This window comes from Pimephales promelas, chromosome 20 (genome assembly GCF_988280905.1).
Source record: "Pimephales promelas chromosome 20, fPimPro1.hap1.1, whole genome shotgun sequence".
NCBI classification, from domain to species: Eukaryota; Metazoa; Chordata; class Actinopteri; order Cypriniformes; family Leuciscidae; genus Pimephales; species Pimephales promelas.
In genome coordinates, this window is record NC_142788.1 from 6,655,626 (window position 1) to 6,672,654 (window position 17,029).

At 39.9% G+C, this 17,029-nt stretch overlaps 1 protein-coding gene across 1 annotated transcript; it reads left to right on the plus strand.

Moving 5' to 3' along the window:
* The first annotated feature begins 1,484 nt into the window (after positions 1-1,484).
* On the plus strand, positions 1,485-16,026 carry adtrp1 (androgen dependent TFPI regulating protein 1). Its single transcript, XM_039671505.2, has 6 exons — positions 1,485-1,680; positions 2,609-2,758; positions 6,615-6,716; positions 7,058-7,173; positions 11,721-11,881; positions 14,994-16,026. The coding sequence occupies exons 1-6, from the start codon at positions 1,519-1,521 to the stop codon at positions 15,017-15,019; spliced, it is 717 nt and encodes a 238-aa protein (XP_039527439.2). The 5' UTR covers positions 1,485-1,518; the 3' UTR covers positions 15,020-16,026.
* The last annotated feature ends 1,003 nt before the right edge of the window (positions 16,027-17,029 follow it).

Sequence of the window (17,029 nt, forward strand, 5' to 3'; positions counted from 1 at the left end):
TAGCCTATTGCTTTTCTGGGGGTGGCATCCGCTACCTGTGCAGACTGTTGGGTCCCAAAATTTGATCAGACACTCACCAGTCTGCAAAATGTTCTTATATTTGATCTTGACCTGTTGCCAGGTCCTCTTTGGTCCAGTCATGTTTGTTCTGTATAAATATTGATAGGATGTGTAACAAAAAAAGAGTAACATAAATTAATCAGCTGTCAGATTCACACGTTACAACATTGACTTCCACTGAGCAAAAGACAAGTAACTCCTTGAATGTATAATTATGACGTTTTCAGTAGCGCATTCAGTCGATCCGCTATTGTTTGCCATGCCCTTTCTCGCTCCTTTATAATAGCGGCAGGGCAGTGTTTCCTTTTCTGAGTATGATGTGCTTCAATTCCTCGTAAGTCTCCATTAAAAGATGTTGCTCATTTGGTGTGAAGTATGCAGTGTTGGGTAAGTTACTCTAAAAAAGTAATTAATTACTAGTTACTAATTACCTCTTCAGCAGTGTAATTAGATTACTGTACTAATTACTCTCTCTAAAAAGTATTTAATTACTTTTAATTACTAATTACTTTCAGAGTCCCATATCAATCTCAACCAGCTGAATAATACTAGGATAGACATGAAGCTGTTTTAATGCTTTCAAATAAATACTATAAAATTGCATGAATTATCCTTAAAATGACCAAGGAGAAGGTTACATTTATAAAAACATACTTTTTAGCATCAGACAATACATTTTGATGTTAAACCCACTATTGTTTTATGTCTGATCTCATGACATTTCACACTTTTTTCATACATATTTTACAATAGTTCATACGAATTTGTACAAGTGCGGTCGTAATATTTAGACACCTCATAAAATGCATACGAATCGCTGTGAGATCGGCTTGATCTATACACAGTATTTACCTCAATTACATCAGAAGTAACTGTAATTAAATTACAGATAAATTAAGAGTAATCCCATACTTTACATTTTCAAGGGAAAAGTAATTAATTTACAGTAACTAATTACTTAGTAATTAGTTACACCCAACACTGGAAGTATGGCGCACGCAACTTATCCATTGTAGCATCAATGAATCTGTGATGGACTGTGTGGTCACATGAAGAAAGCTGTTGACACCAGAGCCCGTCTAACCCTTCTTTTACTGTCTATGCGTCTAACGGAGAGCCTTGGCACTTCCTATTAGCCCTGTTGTGTATCATCTTGGTTGCAGTTCCATTAGAATTCCACTGGAGGTGATCACGGGCGAGTGCAGAATGAATGGGAGTCTATGGGGCTAAACGGCTAAATGTGTCTCTTTCACCTGCTTGCCGTTAAATAATGAGGAATAACAGTTTGTGGAGTAGGCCTATCGCTATCGATCATTGCCTACTGGAGTGCAGTGAGAAGCGGTCGGACAAGGCAGAATAGATGGTAATTGCTAACCAACTAACTCCAGGTGGCAGTAGTGCAAAATTCAGAGCGCGAGCTGCTGTTACAATCCGAAGAAGAAGAGAAGGAGGACTGTCATGGCCGCCGCTGGGCTGAAGATGTGTCTGCTGCTGCACCTGCTCGTGTTCAGCTGGTATATATTCACTATCTGGAGTAACTGCACCCTGCAGACCTCAGACAGACACCCCGGTGTGCGTTCATACGGAGGCCGCTGGAAGTATCTGACCTTCATTAATCTGGTAGGAGTGGTTCTTCACACACCTTTGCCTCTGCTGTCCGTTATTATGACACGCCGGTGACGTCAGGCAGGCGTTTGACATGCGGGTTCAAAGCCATTAAACTCAAACAACGCATTTTTATTTTATATACGTTAATAAAACAAAAAACGCCTTTGCATAGCGCATGGCTTAAATCAAATAATAAATCAAATAGAAACTTATTTATTAGACTTATAAATCAATTAAACAATTTAGCTGTATGATTATCATGATATCAAATTAATTGTAAAATGTTCAGACAAATGTCACTTTTATTGTATTTTGAATTGGCATTTGATGTTTTGCAACTTTTCATGTATGCAATACTGTGTCAATATATAAAACTACAACCCCGTTTGACCTAAAAGTATCAGACCAAATGTAAATTCTTCAGTTTATTAGTTTTAGGATTTATTATATGGATTTAAATAGGCTCAGTACTGTATATTAAAAACACCAGATTAATTATCTGAAAAACAAGCCTTCTGCAATAAAAGGGTTATTATTCTGAACATGTTACTATTAGTTTGATATAATGTTGTTAATTGATTTATAGTGCTAGCCTAATTAATTTATATATAATTTCTTGAAGTTAAGCCTTGCGCTGTGCAAAGGGTGTTTATATGTGTATGTATCCTAGCTGGTTTGTGCTGTAAACATGAAATATGCAGTTTAATCGGTATCAAACCAAGCCGAGACACCCAACATTCAACCCGAAAATAGTCATATAACCATTGCAATAACTCCGAAGCTATTCAGTTAAGGTAAAAAAATGCATAGTGCTGCTTTAAATTATCTTTACAGCTGTAGTTATGACTGTGTTCATGTCACATGACTCACATGTGTGTGTGTGTGTGTGTGTGTGTGTGTGTGTGTGTGTGTGTGTGTGGGTGTGTTGTTTTTGTGTCAGGTGCTGCAGGCAGTGTTTTTTGGATGGTGTCTGTTGGTGGACGTGATGCACATGCTGGTGCTGGTGAAACACACTCGCAGCGGGACTCCTCTGAGGCTCAGTAAAATCAGAGACTTCTACTTCACTGCGCTGGCCTTCCCTGTCGGCACTGTGAGTACCAGTACAGGCCCAGTTTAACACACACACACATACACACACATATGTTAACACCAGTATGAGCCCAGTTTAACACACACACACGTTAACACCAGTACAGGCCAAGTTTAACACACACACACACCAGTACAGGCCCAGCACGCACTAACACCAGTATAGGCCCAGTTTAACACACACACACACACACACATACGTTAACACCAATACAGGCCCAGTTTAATATACACACACGCTAACACCGATATAGGCCCAGTTTAACACACACACACACATATGTTAACACTAGTACAAGCCCAGTTTAACACACACACGTTAAACTTAACTGTCACCGTCCCACAGGTGGGACGTTTGCCACTATATTTTTAAAACAATAATATCTTAAGCCCCGTTCACACCGCCAGCGACACGCAGCGACAAAGCGACAGGATCCCATTCATTTCAATGGAGCGCTGGCGACACGAGCGACAGTGACCGTTGGCGACAGAATGTGGGCGTGTCAAGCGACAAGAGACAAGCGACAAAAGTTGAGAATTTTCAACTTTATGCAAATGAGAAGCGATTTTCGCGAGCGACAACCAATAGGAAAGAAGACTTTCAGTGGAGCTCAGCTCACGTCACCGTCTCGTCTCGAGTGCAGTGCAGGCAAGACAGAAAGAAAGAGTTTGAGGACGATTTCACTGTTTTATATGATTTGACTGTAACCACATACATGGATAATAAAATGATGCATGGAAAAGAAACTGTCGACAGTGAGTTTAATTCATACATTTAACGTTATAGTTCGAGTGTTGTAATTATATGATGCACGTTAGCACTTCTGCAGTTCATTTTACAATTTCCCCTGCATTACGTTGACTATTAGGGACAAGAAAATTGATTATCTGTCAAATTCGAATGACGTTTTTATAATTTGTGACAGTATGAGTAAGTTTAATTTGTTCATTGATCGATCGTTTATCTGGTAAATGATTTAATCCACTGAACACAGCTGTGGAGATATAAAAACACTCTCCCAACAGCATATGGTTTCTTTTTAGCCTTAAAAGTCCTTTATTCCCAGTCAAATTAAAATTATATATCACTTGTGATGGTCTTTTGTATAGATATGGCCAGACGTGCAGTCTACCAATAACACAAGAGCGACAGCACTACGAACGCCCACAAGCGACATCACAGTACAGAGCCTAGCGACACACAGCGACAAAATCGCTGGCGGTGTGAACGGGGCTTTAGTAAATACCTTAAATAATATTGACAAACTATATATCATTTGAAAGCTTACAATCTCTAGTTTCCATATTTGGTGACTGATTTTCAAAATATATTACAGAGGAGCCATAATTTATCAATATAAAACAAGAATATTTTCATACTCATAAGGCGTGTTCAGACCTTTATTTTAACATAGCGGTAAACATGAAAAATCATGAAAAAATGGTAGATACCTCAGTTTGTTTTCATGCCACAAGTTCAAAAGATAGAATCCATTCAATTATTTTGGAAAAAAAAGGTCTGAAAAGTTTGAAATATCAAGAAAAAAATAATAAATTCACCATTTGTGACGTGGCAGCTAGCTATGACTTACATGCATGTTCTTTGTATGTGTTTCTAAGAGGTTCAATTCATATCAAAATCTGCCAAACTTCCCATGCTACTTCTGAATAGGATTTCTACTTCAGAAATTGTATGAAAATTGTGAAAATAATGGTTCATATCACTCAAAACACGAATGGAAATGCATTATATATAATGCCCTTATATGGGCAGTAATGGAGTCTGATTGTGCCCTAGTGAAAAAGTTTGGTACTGCGCTCAAACAAAATCTTACTGAAAGCTCATTTTTTGAGATATCAACCTAAAATTTGAAACACAACTTGTTCAGATTTTTGGCTTTGATCTTTCTGCCATTTTAGAGTAGCCCAGGTTTTGAAAATATATATTTTATGTAAAATATGAATAATTAATATTTTTACATTGTACATTTCCATAAACTCAAACTTCTATAACTTTTTTTCTGTTTCACTTTCTTAATTTATTTCACTTCTACAAAAATCTTTAAAACAAGACCAATCATATGTCTATATTCCAAAGCATTCTTGAATTACAACCATTTAAGTTCGAAATGTGCATTTTCATGTCTATTCAAAAAAGGGGGGGGGGTGACAGTTAACAGGTTAACACCAGTACAGGCCCAGTTTAACACACACACACACACCAGTACAGGCCCAGTTTAACACACACACGCTAACACACACACACACATTAACACCAGTACAGGTCCAGTTTAACACACAGACTGTGTTCAACAGTTTGGGGTTGGGAAGATTTTGTAATGTTTTTAAAAGTCATTTCTGCTCACCAATGCTGCATTTATTTGATTTAAAAAAACAGTAATATTTTTTAAAATATAGAACTTCTTCTAATATCTGTTTTCTATGTGAATACACAGTAAAGTTTACCCCCCCCCCCTCCCCCCCCCCCCCACTCATTTCAGATAAATTTTGCTCTTTCTATTCATCAAAGAATCCTCAAATAAAAATTGTACACCACTGTTTTCAACATTTGTGATAACCAAAAAATGAGTTGGTGTCTAGTTCAGGTGAAAACTGTTAAAGTAACACATATTTCATGTCTTATAAAGTCACACTGTAGCTGTAAGTTCTTCTTCTCTGTAATCATGTGGAAGAGAGTATCTAGGCTCTTCCTTTAAGGTAAATTACATTTGAAATGTTTGGCTCATTTATTCAATTCTGTAAAATAATGCAGAGACATTCGAGCATGACTAGGTGTGCAAATGATGTCCCTGGGTTTTTTAAAAGATCAAATACATACTATTAATATTAAAATATAATGATAAAAACATTAACTGGGTGTTTATACGAATTTTGAAAGTTTTATAGTATGTCCCAGTTTGTGTAATTTCATGTGTCTCTATAGTATGTGAATGACTGACCCTAAACATGGATGATATTTTTAGGTTTAGATGTATTCAAATGTACAGGAGAGTGTATCTTAGACTGCTACCTATTGCAATTTTTTCACCAATAGTCTAATTCAATTTTTTTTTTTAAAAAACACTATTGAATGCATAGTACAAATATTTCATGCCATCTCAATGTAAGCATCAATATAAGCTCTTAAAATAACAAAAGGAATTGTTGCTTCAATGCATTTTTTTTTATATTTGTTTGTTTGTCTTGTGACATACACCTAGTGGGTGCTTTCTTCCGTTACCTTGTGGGTAACTGTAGCCTTCTGTCAGGAGCAGATGTCGTCAGGTGGTACACAACCTTCACTGGGTCTTTCGGCCCTCAACCACAACACCCTCCGGTTGGTGGGCCGGCAGTGATGGCCAAGTCACTGCCCATCTACTCCTGGCTTCCAGCTTTCCTCCTCCCTCCTGTTCCATATCCAGCAGGAGGCACGTTCTGCCTCCTCCCCCATCCGACGTACTGCTTGTTTTTTCCTTCTTTCGTCCATGCCCAGAGCTGATAGTAACCGCCAGGTTGATTTAGCTGGGAAACCTCTGCAGCCAACCTCCACTGGGAACAACCAGGCCTGCCTTTTTTTTTTTTTTTTATTCTTTGTCTCAAACAATCAACATAGATATACAACAACAAAACAATAATTAAAACCACAAAGCAAAACACAACCACCAGAAAATAAGTATGTACATATAAATAATAGTAGTAATAATACCAAAAACAACAACAAAAAACAACATAAGAATTAAAATAAAAATTTGTTTGAGAAGGAGCAGGCAGAAGCAATTAGCTTATTTAAACCTGCCCCTGTTTAAAACATGTATTGGTCAGCCACTAATGTGAACTGTGTATTGATCTTCCTGCAGTTTGTGTTTGCTTCCTTCTGGAGTCTCTACACGTACGACCGGGAGCTGGTGTATCCCAAAGTGTTAGATGAGATCATTCCCACCTGGCTGAACCATGCAATGGTGAGAAGATGATTGACTATTATAAATGGCAGTGACCGACCCTTGATTAGGGGTGTGACATTCAATTAAATTGCGTTGTATTAAAATAATTACATTTATTTGTGTAGTGCTTTTCACAATACACATCATTTAAAAGCAGCTTTACAGGAAATGCATTAATCCATTTAGAGTGATCTGTTATCAGAGGTGACTCTAAGCATTTCATTACATATACAAATCACAGTTAGCTAAAAATGTATTAATTTAAACACTGTAATAATTTAAGTGCTGTAACAGTGAGCTCATTGAAGTGATGAATAACAGATGCTGATGTGTGTTCTTCTGATCTGTGTGTCGTCCAGCACACGGTGATCATGCCTTTGCTGCTGCTCCAGATGTTCCTGCAGAATCACACGTATCCCAGTCGCGCTAATGGGATTGGTGTGCTGGCTCTGTTTTCCGCCCTGTATTTGTCTTGGTAAATTCGCTCTGCCTGCATCGCTCACACACACTGGGGCCGGTTTCACAAAGAGAGACTTTGACTGTGGCTTAGATATAGTAGATAGTAAGACTTCAGATAGACATCTAAATCAGACCAATGCACAAAGCACTTAAGACTCTGACTATCTTAAGCAGGACTACACTGCAATGCATTCTGGGTAAAATAAGACTTTTCAAAACAAAAAAACATGGCGGATAGAGTAAGCACATTCAACCGCTGAGTGCAGTTTGGTGGACAATACATTGAGGAAAATAAGTATTTGAACACCCTGCTATTTTGCAAGTTCTCCCACTTAGAAATCATGGAGGGGTCTGAAATTGTCATCGTAGGTGCATGTCCACTGTGAGAGACATAATCTAAAAAAAAAAAATCCAGAAATCACAATAAATTATTTTTAACTATTTATTTGTATGATGCAGGTGCAAAAAAAGTATGTGAACACCTGCTTTAAAATGTTTCACCTCCACTCCATTTATTATCCTAAATAAGATGCACCTGTTTGAGGTTGTTAGCTGCACCTGTCACCTGTCCACCCCATACAATCAGTAAGAATCCAACTACTAACATGGCCAAGACCAAAGAGCTGTCCAAAGACACTAGAGACAACATTATATACCTCCACAAGGCTGGAAAGGGCTACAGGGAAATTGCCAAGCAACTTGGTGAAAGAAGGTCCACTGTTGGATCAATCATTAGAAAATGGAAGAAGGAAGACTGTCAGTCTCCCTCAGACTGGGGCTCCAAGATCTCCCCTCGTGGGGTCTTAATGATCCTAAGCAGGGTGAGAAATCAGCCCAGAACTACACGGGAGGAGCTGGACAATGACCTGAAAAGAGCTGGGACCACCGTTTCCAAGGTTACTGGTAATACACTGAGACGTCATGGTTTGAAATCATGCATGGCACAGAAGGTTCCCCTGCTTAAACCAGCACATGTCAAGGCCCGTCTTAAATTTGCTAATGACCATTTGGATGATTCAGAGGAGTCATGGGAGAAAGTCATGTGTTCAGATGAGACCAAAATGGAACTTTTTAGTCATAATTTCACTAACCTTGTTTGGAGGAAGAACAATTATGAGCACTATCCCAAGAACACCATCCCTACTGTACCATGAAGCATGGGGGTGGTAGCATCATGCTTTAGGAGTGTATTTCTGCACATGGGACAGGGCGACTGCACTGTATTAAAGGAGAGGATAACTTCCCTCAGTTAGAGCTTTAAAGATGGGTCTAGGCTGGGTCTTCCAACATGACAATGACCCGAATAGAAGCACACAGCCTATGGCAAGCCGTTAATGCAGGATATGAATTCTTGATATCAACAATTACCTTTCACTAGTTAAAATGATAGTTATTGATATCATGAATTCGATTTCTTCTAGTAACAGTGGCAATTTTTCATATCAGGAATTACATTTAAACTAGTAAAAATTGTCATTCTTGATATCAACAATTCAGTTTTAACTAGTAAAAGCTATAATTCTTGATATTAACAATCTATATCCTGGAAATGGCAATAGGCAAGCCATTTTGACTTTTAATGATTTGCAGGCTAAGAATTCTTGATATCAACAACTACATTTTCACTAGTTAAAATTATACTAATTGATATCAGAATTAGATTCTCCTAGTAACAATGAACATTTTTGATTTCAGGAATAACATTTCCACTAGAAACAATGCTAATTCTTGATATCAACATTTATATATTTATACATTTATTCTTCCATCCATCCATCCATCTTCTTCTGCTCATCCGGGGCCGGGTCGCTGGGGCAGCAGTCTAAGCAGAGATGCCCAGACTTCCCTTTCCCTAGACGCTTCCTCCAGCTTTTCTGAGGGGACACCGAGGCGTTCCCAGGCCAGCCGGGAGACATAGTCTCTCCAGTGTGTCCTAGATCTTCCCCGAGGCCTCCGCCCAGTGGGACGTGCCCAGAACACTTCCCCGGGGAGGCGTCCAGGAGGCATCTGGAACAGATGCCCGAGCCACCTCAGCTGACCCCTCTCGATGCGGAGGAGCAGCGGCTCTACTCTGAGCTCTTCCCGAGTGACCGAGCTTCTCACCCTATCTCTAAGGGAACGCCCAGCCACCCTGCGGAGAAAGCTCATTTTGGCCGCCTGTATCCGGGATCTTGTCCTTTCGGTCATGACCCGAAGCTCATGACCATAGGTGAGAGTAGGAACGTAAATTGACCGGTAAATCAAAAGCTTTGCATTACGGCTCAGTTCCTTCTTTACCACAACAGACTGGTACATCGACCGCATTGCTGCAGAAGCTGCACCGATGTCTGTCAATCTCCCGCTCCATCCTTCCCTGTGAACAAAACCCCAAGATACTTAAACTCCTTCACTTGAGGGAGGATTTCTCCACCAACCTGAAGTGAGCAAGCCACCCTTTTCCGACTGAGGACCATGGCCTCGGATTTGGAGGTGCTGATTTTCATCCCAGCCGCTTCCCACCACACTCGCCTGAAAACTTTCCCAGTGCATGCCGAAGGTTCTGTTGTGAAGCGGCCAACATGACAACATCATCCAGAAAGAGCAGAGATGAAATCGTGTGGTCCCCAAACCTGACACCCTCCGGCCCCTGGCTGTGCCAAGAAATTCTGTCCATAAAAATTATGAACAGAAGCCGGCGGCAAAGGGCAGCCCTGCCGGAGTCCAACATGCTCCGGGAAGAAGTCTGACTTACTACCGGCAATGCGAACCGGGGACAGTGCTTCTGGGATGGCAGACCGGGGTGGTGGTTCCTCTTTTTATGAAGGGGGACCGGAGGGTGTGTTCCAACTATAGGAGGATCACACTTCTCAGCCTCCCTGGGAAAGTCTATGCCAGGGTACTGGAGAGGAGAATACGGCCGATAGTGGAACCTCGGATTCAGGAGGAACAGTGTGGTTTTCGTCCGGGCCGTGGAACACTGGACAAACTCTATACTCTCTACAGGGTGCTGGAGGGTTCATGGGAGTTTGCCCAACCAGTCCACATGTGTTTTGTGGATTTGGAGAGGGCATTCGACTGTGTCCCCCGAGGCGGCCTGTGGAGGGTGCTATGGGGTCCGGGGTCCTTTGCTAAGGGCTGTCCGGCTCCTGTATGACCAAAGCAGGAGCTTGGTTCGCATTGCCGGTAGTAAGTCAGACATTTATTCTTTATTCCTTTTTCACTAGTGAAATGTCACTATAGGCTGCCATTCAAAACCAATTGTTGATATAAACAATTGATTTCTTACTAGTTGAAATACCAATTTCACAAATCAGAAATACAGTTATTACTAGTAAAAACCTTTATTTATGATATTCTTGATATCAACAATCGAATTGCTACTAGTAACAATGTTCAATGTTCACTAGTGAAAATGTAATTATTGATAACATGAATGTGACTGTTACTAGTAAGAAAGCCATTTTAGATATCTGAAAAAATATTGATATCAGAAATACATTTTAAGATATCAAAAATAAAAAATAAAATACTAGTAGCAATTGAATTGTTGATATCAAGTAAGAAGCATTTCAAGGTTCTGGCGTTGCCTAGCCAGTCTCCAGACCTAAACCCAATAGAGGGAGCTCAAACTCTGTGTTTCTCAGTGACCGCCCAGAAACCTGACTGATCTAGAGAAGATCTGTGTGGAGGAGTGGGCCAAATTCCCTCCTGCAGTGTGTGCAAACCTGGTGAAAAACTACAGGAAACGTTTGACCTCTGTAATTGCAAACAAAGGCTACTGCACCAAATATTAACATTGATTTTCTAAGGTGTTCAAATACTTATGCAGCTGTATCATACAAATAAACAGTTAAAAATCATACATCGTGATTTCTGGATTTTTTTTTTTTAGATTATGTCTCTCACAGTGGACATGCACGTACGATGACAGTTTCGGACCTCTCCATGATTTCTAAGTGGGAGAACTCGCAAAATAGCAGGGTGTTCAAATACTTATTTTCCTCACTGTATGTGTGTGTTGGAGGAGTGTAACAGTTACAAGGACATTTTACTTGCGAAGTTTAGCGGAGAATGTAGTTACAAGAAGACATGTTTAATTTGGACACAGATTGCTATGACAGTTAACAGCGTTAATCCGACCGTTGAGCGGAGCATTAGAGACATACAGAAAAGATTGTTCAAGATGCCAAAAAAAGAAATATTTAAGTGGAAATATCCAAACTCAGGAGGAGAACCCCAAGAGAAACTTAAAGACACTGAAATAGTGATGAATATATAGGGTGAGGGCCATTTTCCCTTTTCTTTCGGTTATTTGTAATGTAACTGATTGTTGCTGCTGGTTGCCAATGTAACAGAGTCTTAGACCTAAGTTAGCCTGGGGGAAAGGTGTCTACATTTTTGAGTCTAAATTAAGTAAAAATGTACTATTTTTGTGAAACAGTCTAATTTGCATTAGACTAGTCTATGAGCACATTTTAGACTTGTCTAACACTATAGACCGGTCTAAAATAGCTTTGTGAAACCGAACCCTGGTTCTCCTCGTGTGTCCCATCGGCATTGACGTGTGCTTCTGTCCCTCATCAGGGTGTTGTGGGTGCACCATGCCTCAGGGATCTGGGTGTACCCCATCATGGCTCACTTGAGTCCCATGGGCCTTTGTGTGTTCCTGGGCGGCGCATCCCTCTCCATGGCTCCTCTTTACCTCTTAGGAGAGAAGCTCAGCCGCACGATGTGGAGCTCCACAGGTGAGGGACCGACCCTACACAGATCGGACCGGTTTACACTCACCGCTAACATAGGACCATTTAAAAGTTCACCCAAAAATTAAAATGTCCTGATTATGTACCCGCCATCCAAGATATACATGACTTTCTTTCTTCAACCACAAAGAAATCGAGGTTAGAGGAAAACATTCCAGGATTTTTTTTTTAAAGAAGCTTTAAAGGTACGTTTTCTCCGACAGAGGTCGCATTTTCAAAACGAAAGCAAAGAGGAAGCTTGATGACGCTATGAAGGACTGTGGGACAATGGGAGATGTTGTCTTTCTCATCCAGAGATGTCTGGAAGTCATGAATCCTGTTCACGGATGAGGTAGGGCTCGACAGTGCGAGCGTTGCATTCGCATTTGCGACTGAAAATAGACGTGTGCGCCTAACTGTGTGCGAAAAACGTTTTCCAAAAAATTTTTTTGAACAGACTCTGTATGTATGTGCTGAACTAATGTTGTCTGTTAAAAAAAAATCACGTGATCCACACAAACGCCTTACAGAAATGGTTTTCATAGCGTAGTGCATCATATCACGTCCCTATGCTGAATGCGTGTAAAGTGATGTCTCCAAGCGCTCGCGTGGCGTCTGCCTTTGTGAACCTCAGCAGAGGTTGTACTGCCTGTACTGCCGTTCAAAGCGAGCTGCACCAGCCAGTGGAGAAGTGGTCATCCATGGGTATATTTTTTTTGGAAGTCCATCAAAGCACATCTGTCCGAGATAAGTGCTCGAACCGGCTCCGGGGGTTAATAAAGGCCTTCTAAGGTGAAGCAATGCGTTTGTGTAAAAAAACATATCCACATTTAAAACTTTATTGACTTAAATAACAAGCTTCCAGCAGACGGCCGAACGCAAGTGAACTTACGGTGTGTGTGTGTGTGTGTTTAAACTGCGAGAGGCGTCTGCGTCAGACGCTACTCCACGCTTCTCTTACATCTACGCCACACATCGTTTTAAAGTTTTATAAATAGATCTTTTTTAAACCGTTTGGGACACTTATCATGGATAGATGCACTTTTATGATGGATAGATGTACTTTTATGATGGATACTTTTATGAACTTCCAAAAAATATACCCATTGACTCCCATTATAAAGCTTGGAAGAGCCCGTACATTTTTTAATATTACTCTGATTGTGTTTGTCTGAAAGAAGAATGTCATCATACACCTTGGATGGCTTCAGGGTGAGTAGTAAATCATGGGCTAGTTTTCATTTTTGGGTGAACTATTCTTTTAAGATACACCCAGGAGAGTTTGCACTGCGCTGCTGCTCCTCCACTCAGCGGGCGCTTCTTGCTGTAGGATCCTGTGTCCATGCTGGGTAGCTCACGCTGGTGAACTCAACCATCTCGCATCGAACAGCTGGACCGAGGCAAACATTTGTAGTGAAATATTATTATTATTCATAAAATGACTGATTGTTTGTCAGCTGAGGTCACGTGGTATGGATTTGGACCGTCAAAAATGGCCTATGGCAGAGATGCCCAAACTAGGGCCCGCGGGCCAAAGTTGGCCCGTGGTATCCTTTGATTTGGCCCGCCATACCGTCCGGGGAGAGGGGATTTCTTTAAAATGCAAAATTTTACAACTTCCTTTTCAGTCGGCATTGCATATACCCACTTCTAAATCCCCTCTGATGCGCATCATTTAGTTGCTAATCCAATTTCGTGAATAAAAAAAAACACCCAGTTAGAGTCGTACCCGTAATATTAACTCTAATTTGTTGCTGCAATGATTCTCCCATCGTGACGATAACTGACCTTCTCATCTGATCCGCTTACCACTCGTCAATGTCAAAATGTTCGTGAGACCAATCAAAGAATGCATTATTTTTGTTTGCAGAAGCGCGAGCTGAGCGCGAATCCCAACGCGACGCTTCGCTTCAGTTAACGATCATACAGTGCGAGATAAGATGCAAGTAGCTCAAATTTACGGCTGTTTTTCAATAGACGTTTTAAATGACCGACAGAAATAATCAGTTTTATTAAAGACAGTGGAAAGTATAAGCTCAATTTAACAACACAAGCACCCTATTAAATATATTGCCCTTATTATTGTATAAATATATTTGTATAATGTTTTTTCTAATGTGTTTGACTTTTCACTGTTTTTATCAGACTATATGGGGAGGTATCAGAGGGTTTGTATAACTCCGCTTGTCTGTGTTTGCGCCACTCGCATCATTAAACCAGAGGGTGGCGACAAGTGACTGTCTTTTTGAGTGAGCATTTGAACCATTAATTAAATTAACCGATTAGTCCAAAATTATTGATTACTTTAGGAAAGAAAAGTAGCTGAAACTGGAACTGATCCTCGTGTTTAAGAATCTGATCAAATAGGCTACTTCATGCTTTTAAAGCTACTGTTGTCAATTTTTTTGGCCATCAAAACACCTTAAAAAGCTCATTTTGAGATGAGGAAAATCTAAATTTCCCTTGGACATGCCCCCGAACCCCCCTAACAATATCATTTATGGGACCTGGCACCTGGGTATTTAAAAAACCATATGAGCGGCCCTGATATGCAAGAATACTGATTCTATGTATTGTATTCATTACACTCTATTCTATAGTCTTGCATATTGAATACTAATGCAAGACTAGTAGTCATACATGTCACTGTTTATAACACTGAGCGTTCATCCTTTGCTGGGACGCTTAAAAAATATTGGGGGCATAAATTAAGAGTATACCCACTTCTCCAGGCACCACTACATCACTGCGTTTGATTTATGATGCAAAATTTACTTTTGGCCCACGGCCCACAATCAAGTTTGATTTTTGGCCCTTCGTAGGAGAAAGTTTGGGCACCCCTGGCCTATGGTGATCCCCGTTCACTTGCATGCGTATCAGAAACATCCTAAAATAGTTTCCTTAATTGTCTTCGTGTGAAGAAAGAGTCATGTACATACGGGATGGCCTGGGGTGAGCAAATAATCAGGACATTTTCAGATATTCCTTTAACCTTTCAGAAAATTCCTTTAATTTTCAGATATTCCTTTAACCAGCTATGTTTGTTGTCATCACAGAGTGTGGTAGATTGTGTATGTTATTATTATGATCCATACTGAATGTAGTTTTTCTCTCTAAGGTAATCCAATGAAGAAAAAGAAGTAAATGTCAACTGGAAAACACATTAATCATGTGGATCTCAATACCAGCCAAACAAAGGGAACAATGACGAGCTGATGTGTTTTCTACAAGAGGGGCTTGATTCGCCCTCACAAACAAACAGAACAACACTATGACACATCAATACACCTACTGTACACAAGGTGTGTGTGTACACTTATAGGTTTATTCATTTTTTGTGATAATGAAAATCAGTTGCACTTACAAATTGAAATGCTGTATTTTATTTTTAAATAAAATTCTTTATTTTATCATTTTTATGCCTGTATAATATCCCAGAATGCTGTTGTTCAGTGGTTAAGGGACAGCTAGGACCAAGCACTTTTCCCTTCTCAGATTCATAATTGTTTTTTTATGGACAAAAAAGCTTGAGCTGGTGACCAATTAATATAAAATAGTTTTTCTGTGTGGTTTGTCAAATTGTGCTGTTGCATCCAACGCAAGCATTAGCAGGTGTTTGGATATCGATGAGGCTAGTCTGAGGGCTCGAATGACCCCTGATCCTGGGTGAACTCGGGTAATCTCACTAGCGAAGCCCTTAATGTGATTTCCTGGCTTGAACGAGAGTTTGATGATGGACTTTATTGGAAACAAGTAAACCGAAGTAATCTGGCACATTTCTTCCACATCCAGAGAACTGGCTCTGTAGTAATGCTTCTGATAACTTTTAGGCCTATCAATCGAAAAATGTTTTTTTAATGTTTTTTTTGTTTTGTCGACATGTAAATGTGTTCAATCTTAACTTGTTTACATTAATCAAAAACACCTATTTAGGTGAACTGAGTTGACGGATGCGTCTGGTCTGGTGTTTACATGATCACTGAGACCACAGCAAACATGATTCCTGCAGTGATATGGTGGGTTTTGGCATTTGTGTTAAATGTGTGATGATGCACTGACTCTGAAGAGGACTGGTGTACACGATCTATGATTATTCATGTCATCTGTGTCCTTCGTTCAAAAAACAATAATAAATCAGAGCTATACTTTTATTCAGTTGAAGTGTCGTGGTGTCCTATGCCTTTAAATGCGCTTGGTCTCGCTGCATCAGTTCATCTCTTGATGCCATTGGAGCAATGCGTCAGCTGTTTGTTAACTTCCTACTTAAGACTCTCCTTTAATCAGATTTACTGTAAGTCCATCAGTTTGCAAAGCTTTGAGAACAAAAGTCACCTCATTTTCAGTGTCTGCGTTCAGTAGAGCTGCATTGGCCTTTTTAAACAATTTTCTTGTTAAAAAAAAGAAACTGAATATGTGCAGTATGTGGGGCTTGATGAATGCAGTGTTTATGTATTCATATTTTAAATAAAGGAGAAATGATTTTACTCTTTTGCTGAAACTCTGGACAATCATTGAAGGAAATTGTTTCCCCCTCATTTTCTTTATGGAATAACACCATGAAATAGGAGTTCAGACAGCTGTGATGGAGATGGAGCCTGTGAGGTCAGAGAAATGGGCTTCTGCAGGAGTAAGTGGATTAGCCGTTAAATCTGCGCGTCTGAAATAGCTTTGTTCACTCTTTGGCTTGATGTGACCGCAGTATTAACTTCACCTCCACTCAGACACTTGCCTCTTGAAAATGACCAGGATGTTCAGTGTATCTGGATGGATCCATGAGTTTTGCACAGTGAGGATTGTGCATCTTAAAGGACGGCAAAACAGATGATAAAGTGACAATTGCTTTTTACTCTGCTATCAAGTTATCAAATCAGCTGTGGACTCAATGGATCGAGGAGAAAAGACAGTTTGTTTTCTCTAGCGGTGTTTGGGTGAGTAATTCACACAACTCTAGAAGAAATTCACATCATGCTTGCAAAGGATTTAGTTTCTTGAATTTCACTGAACAGTGAATTCACTATGTACAGAGTGAATTTATAATAATGTAAATGCTTTTTATTTGAAGACCAGTTTTAGCACTGGATTTTTACATTTCACCCCAAAATCAAAACCAAACTATTTTGCATAAAGAATGAAACCTGATTTGGTGCATTGTGA

Bases quoted from the DNA above. Each gene is read 5' to 3' on its own strand.
- adtrp1 (XM_039671505.2), top strand. From the start codon at position 1,519: ATGGCCGCCGCTGGGCTGAAGATGTGTCTGCTGCTGCACCTGCTCGTG. The intron at 1,681-2,608 runs GTAGGAGTGGTT...TTTTTGTGTCAG, and splicing joins ATCTGACCTTCATTAATCTG to GTGCTGCAGGCAGTGTTTTT. The intron at 6,717-7,057 runs GTGAGAAGATGA...TGTGTCGTCCAG, and splicing joins CCTGGCTGAACCATGCAATG to CACACGGTGATCATGCCTTT.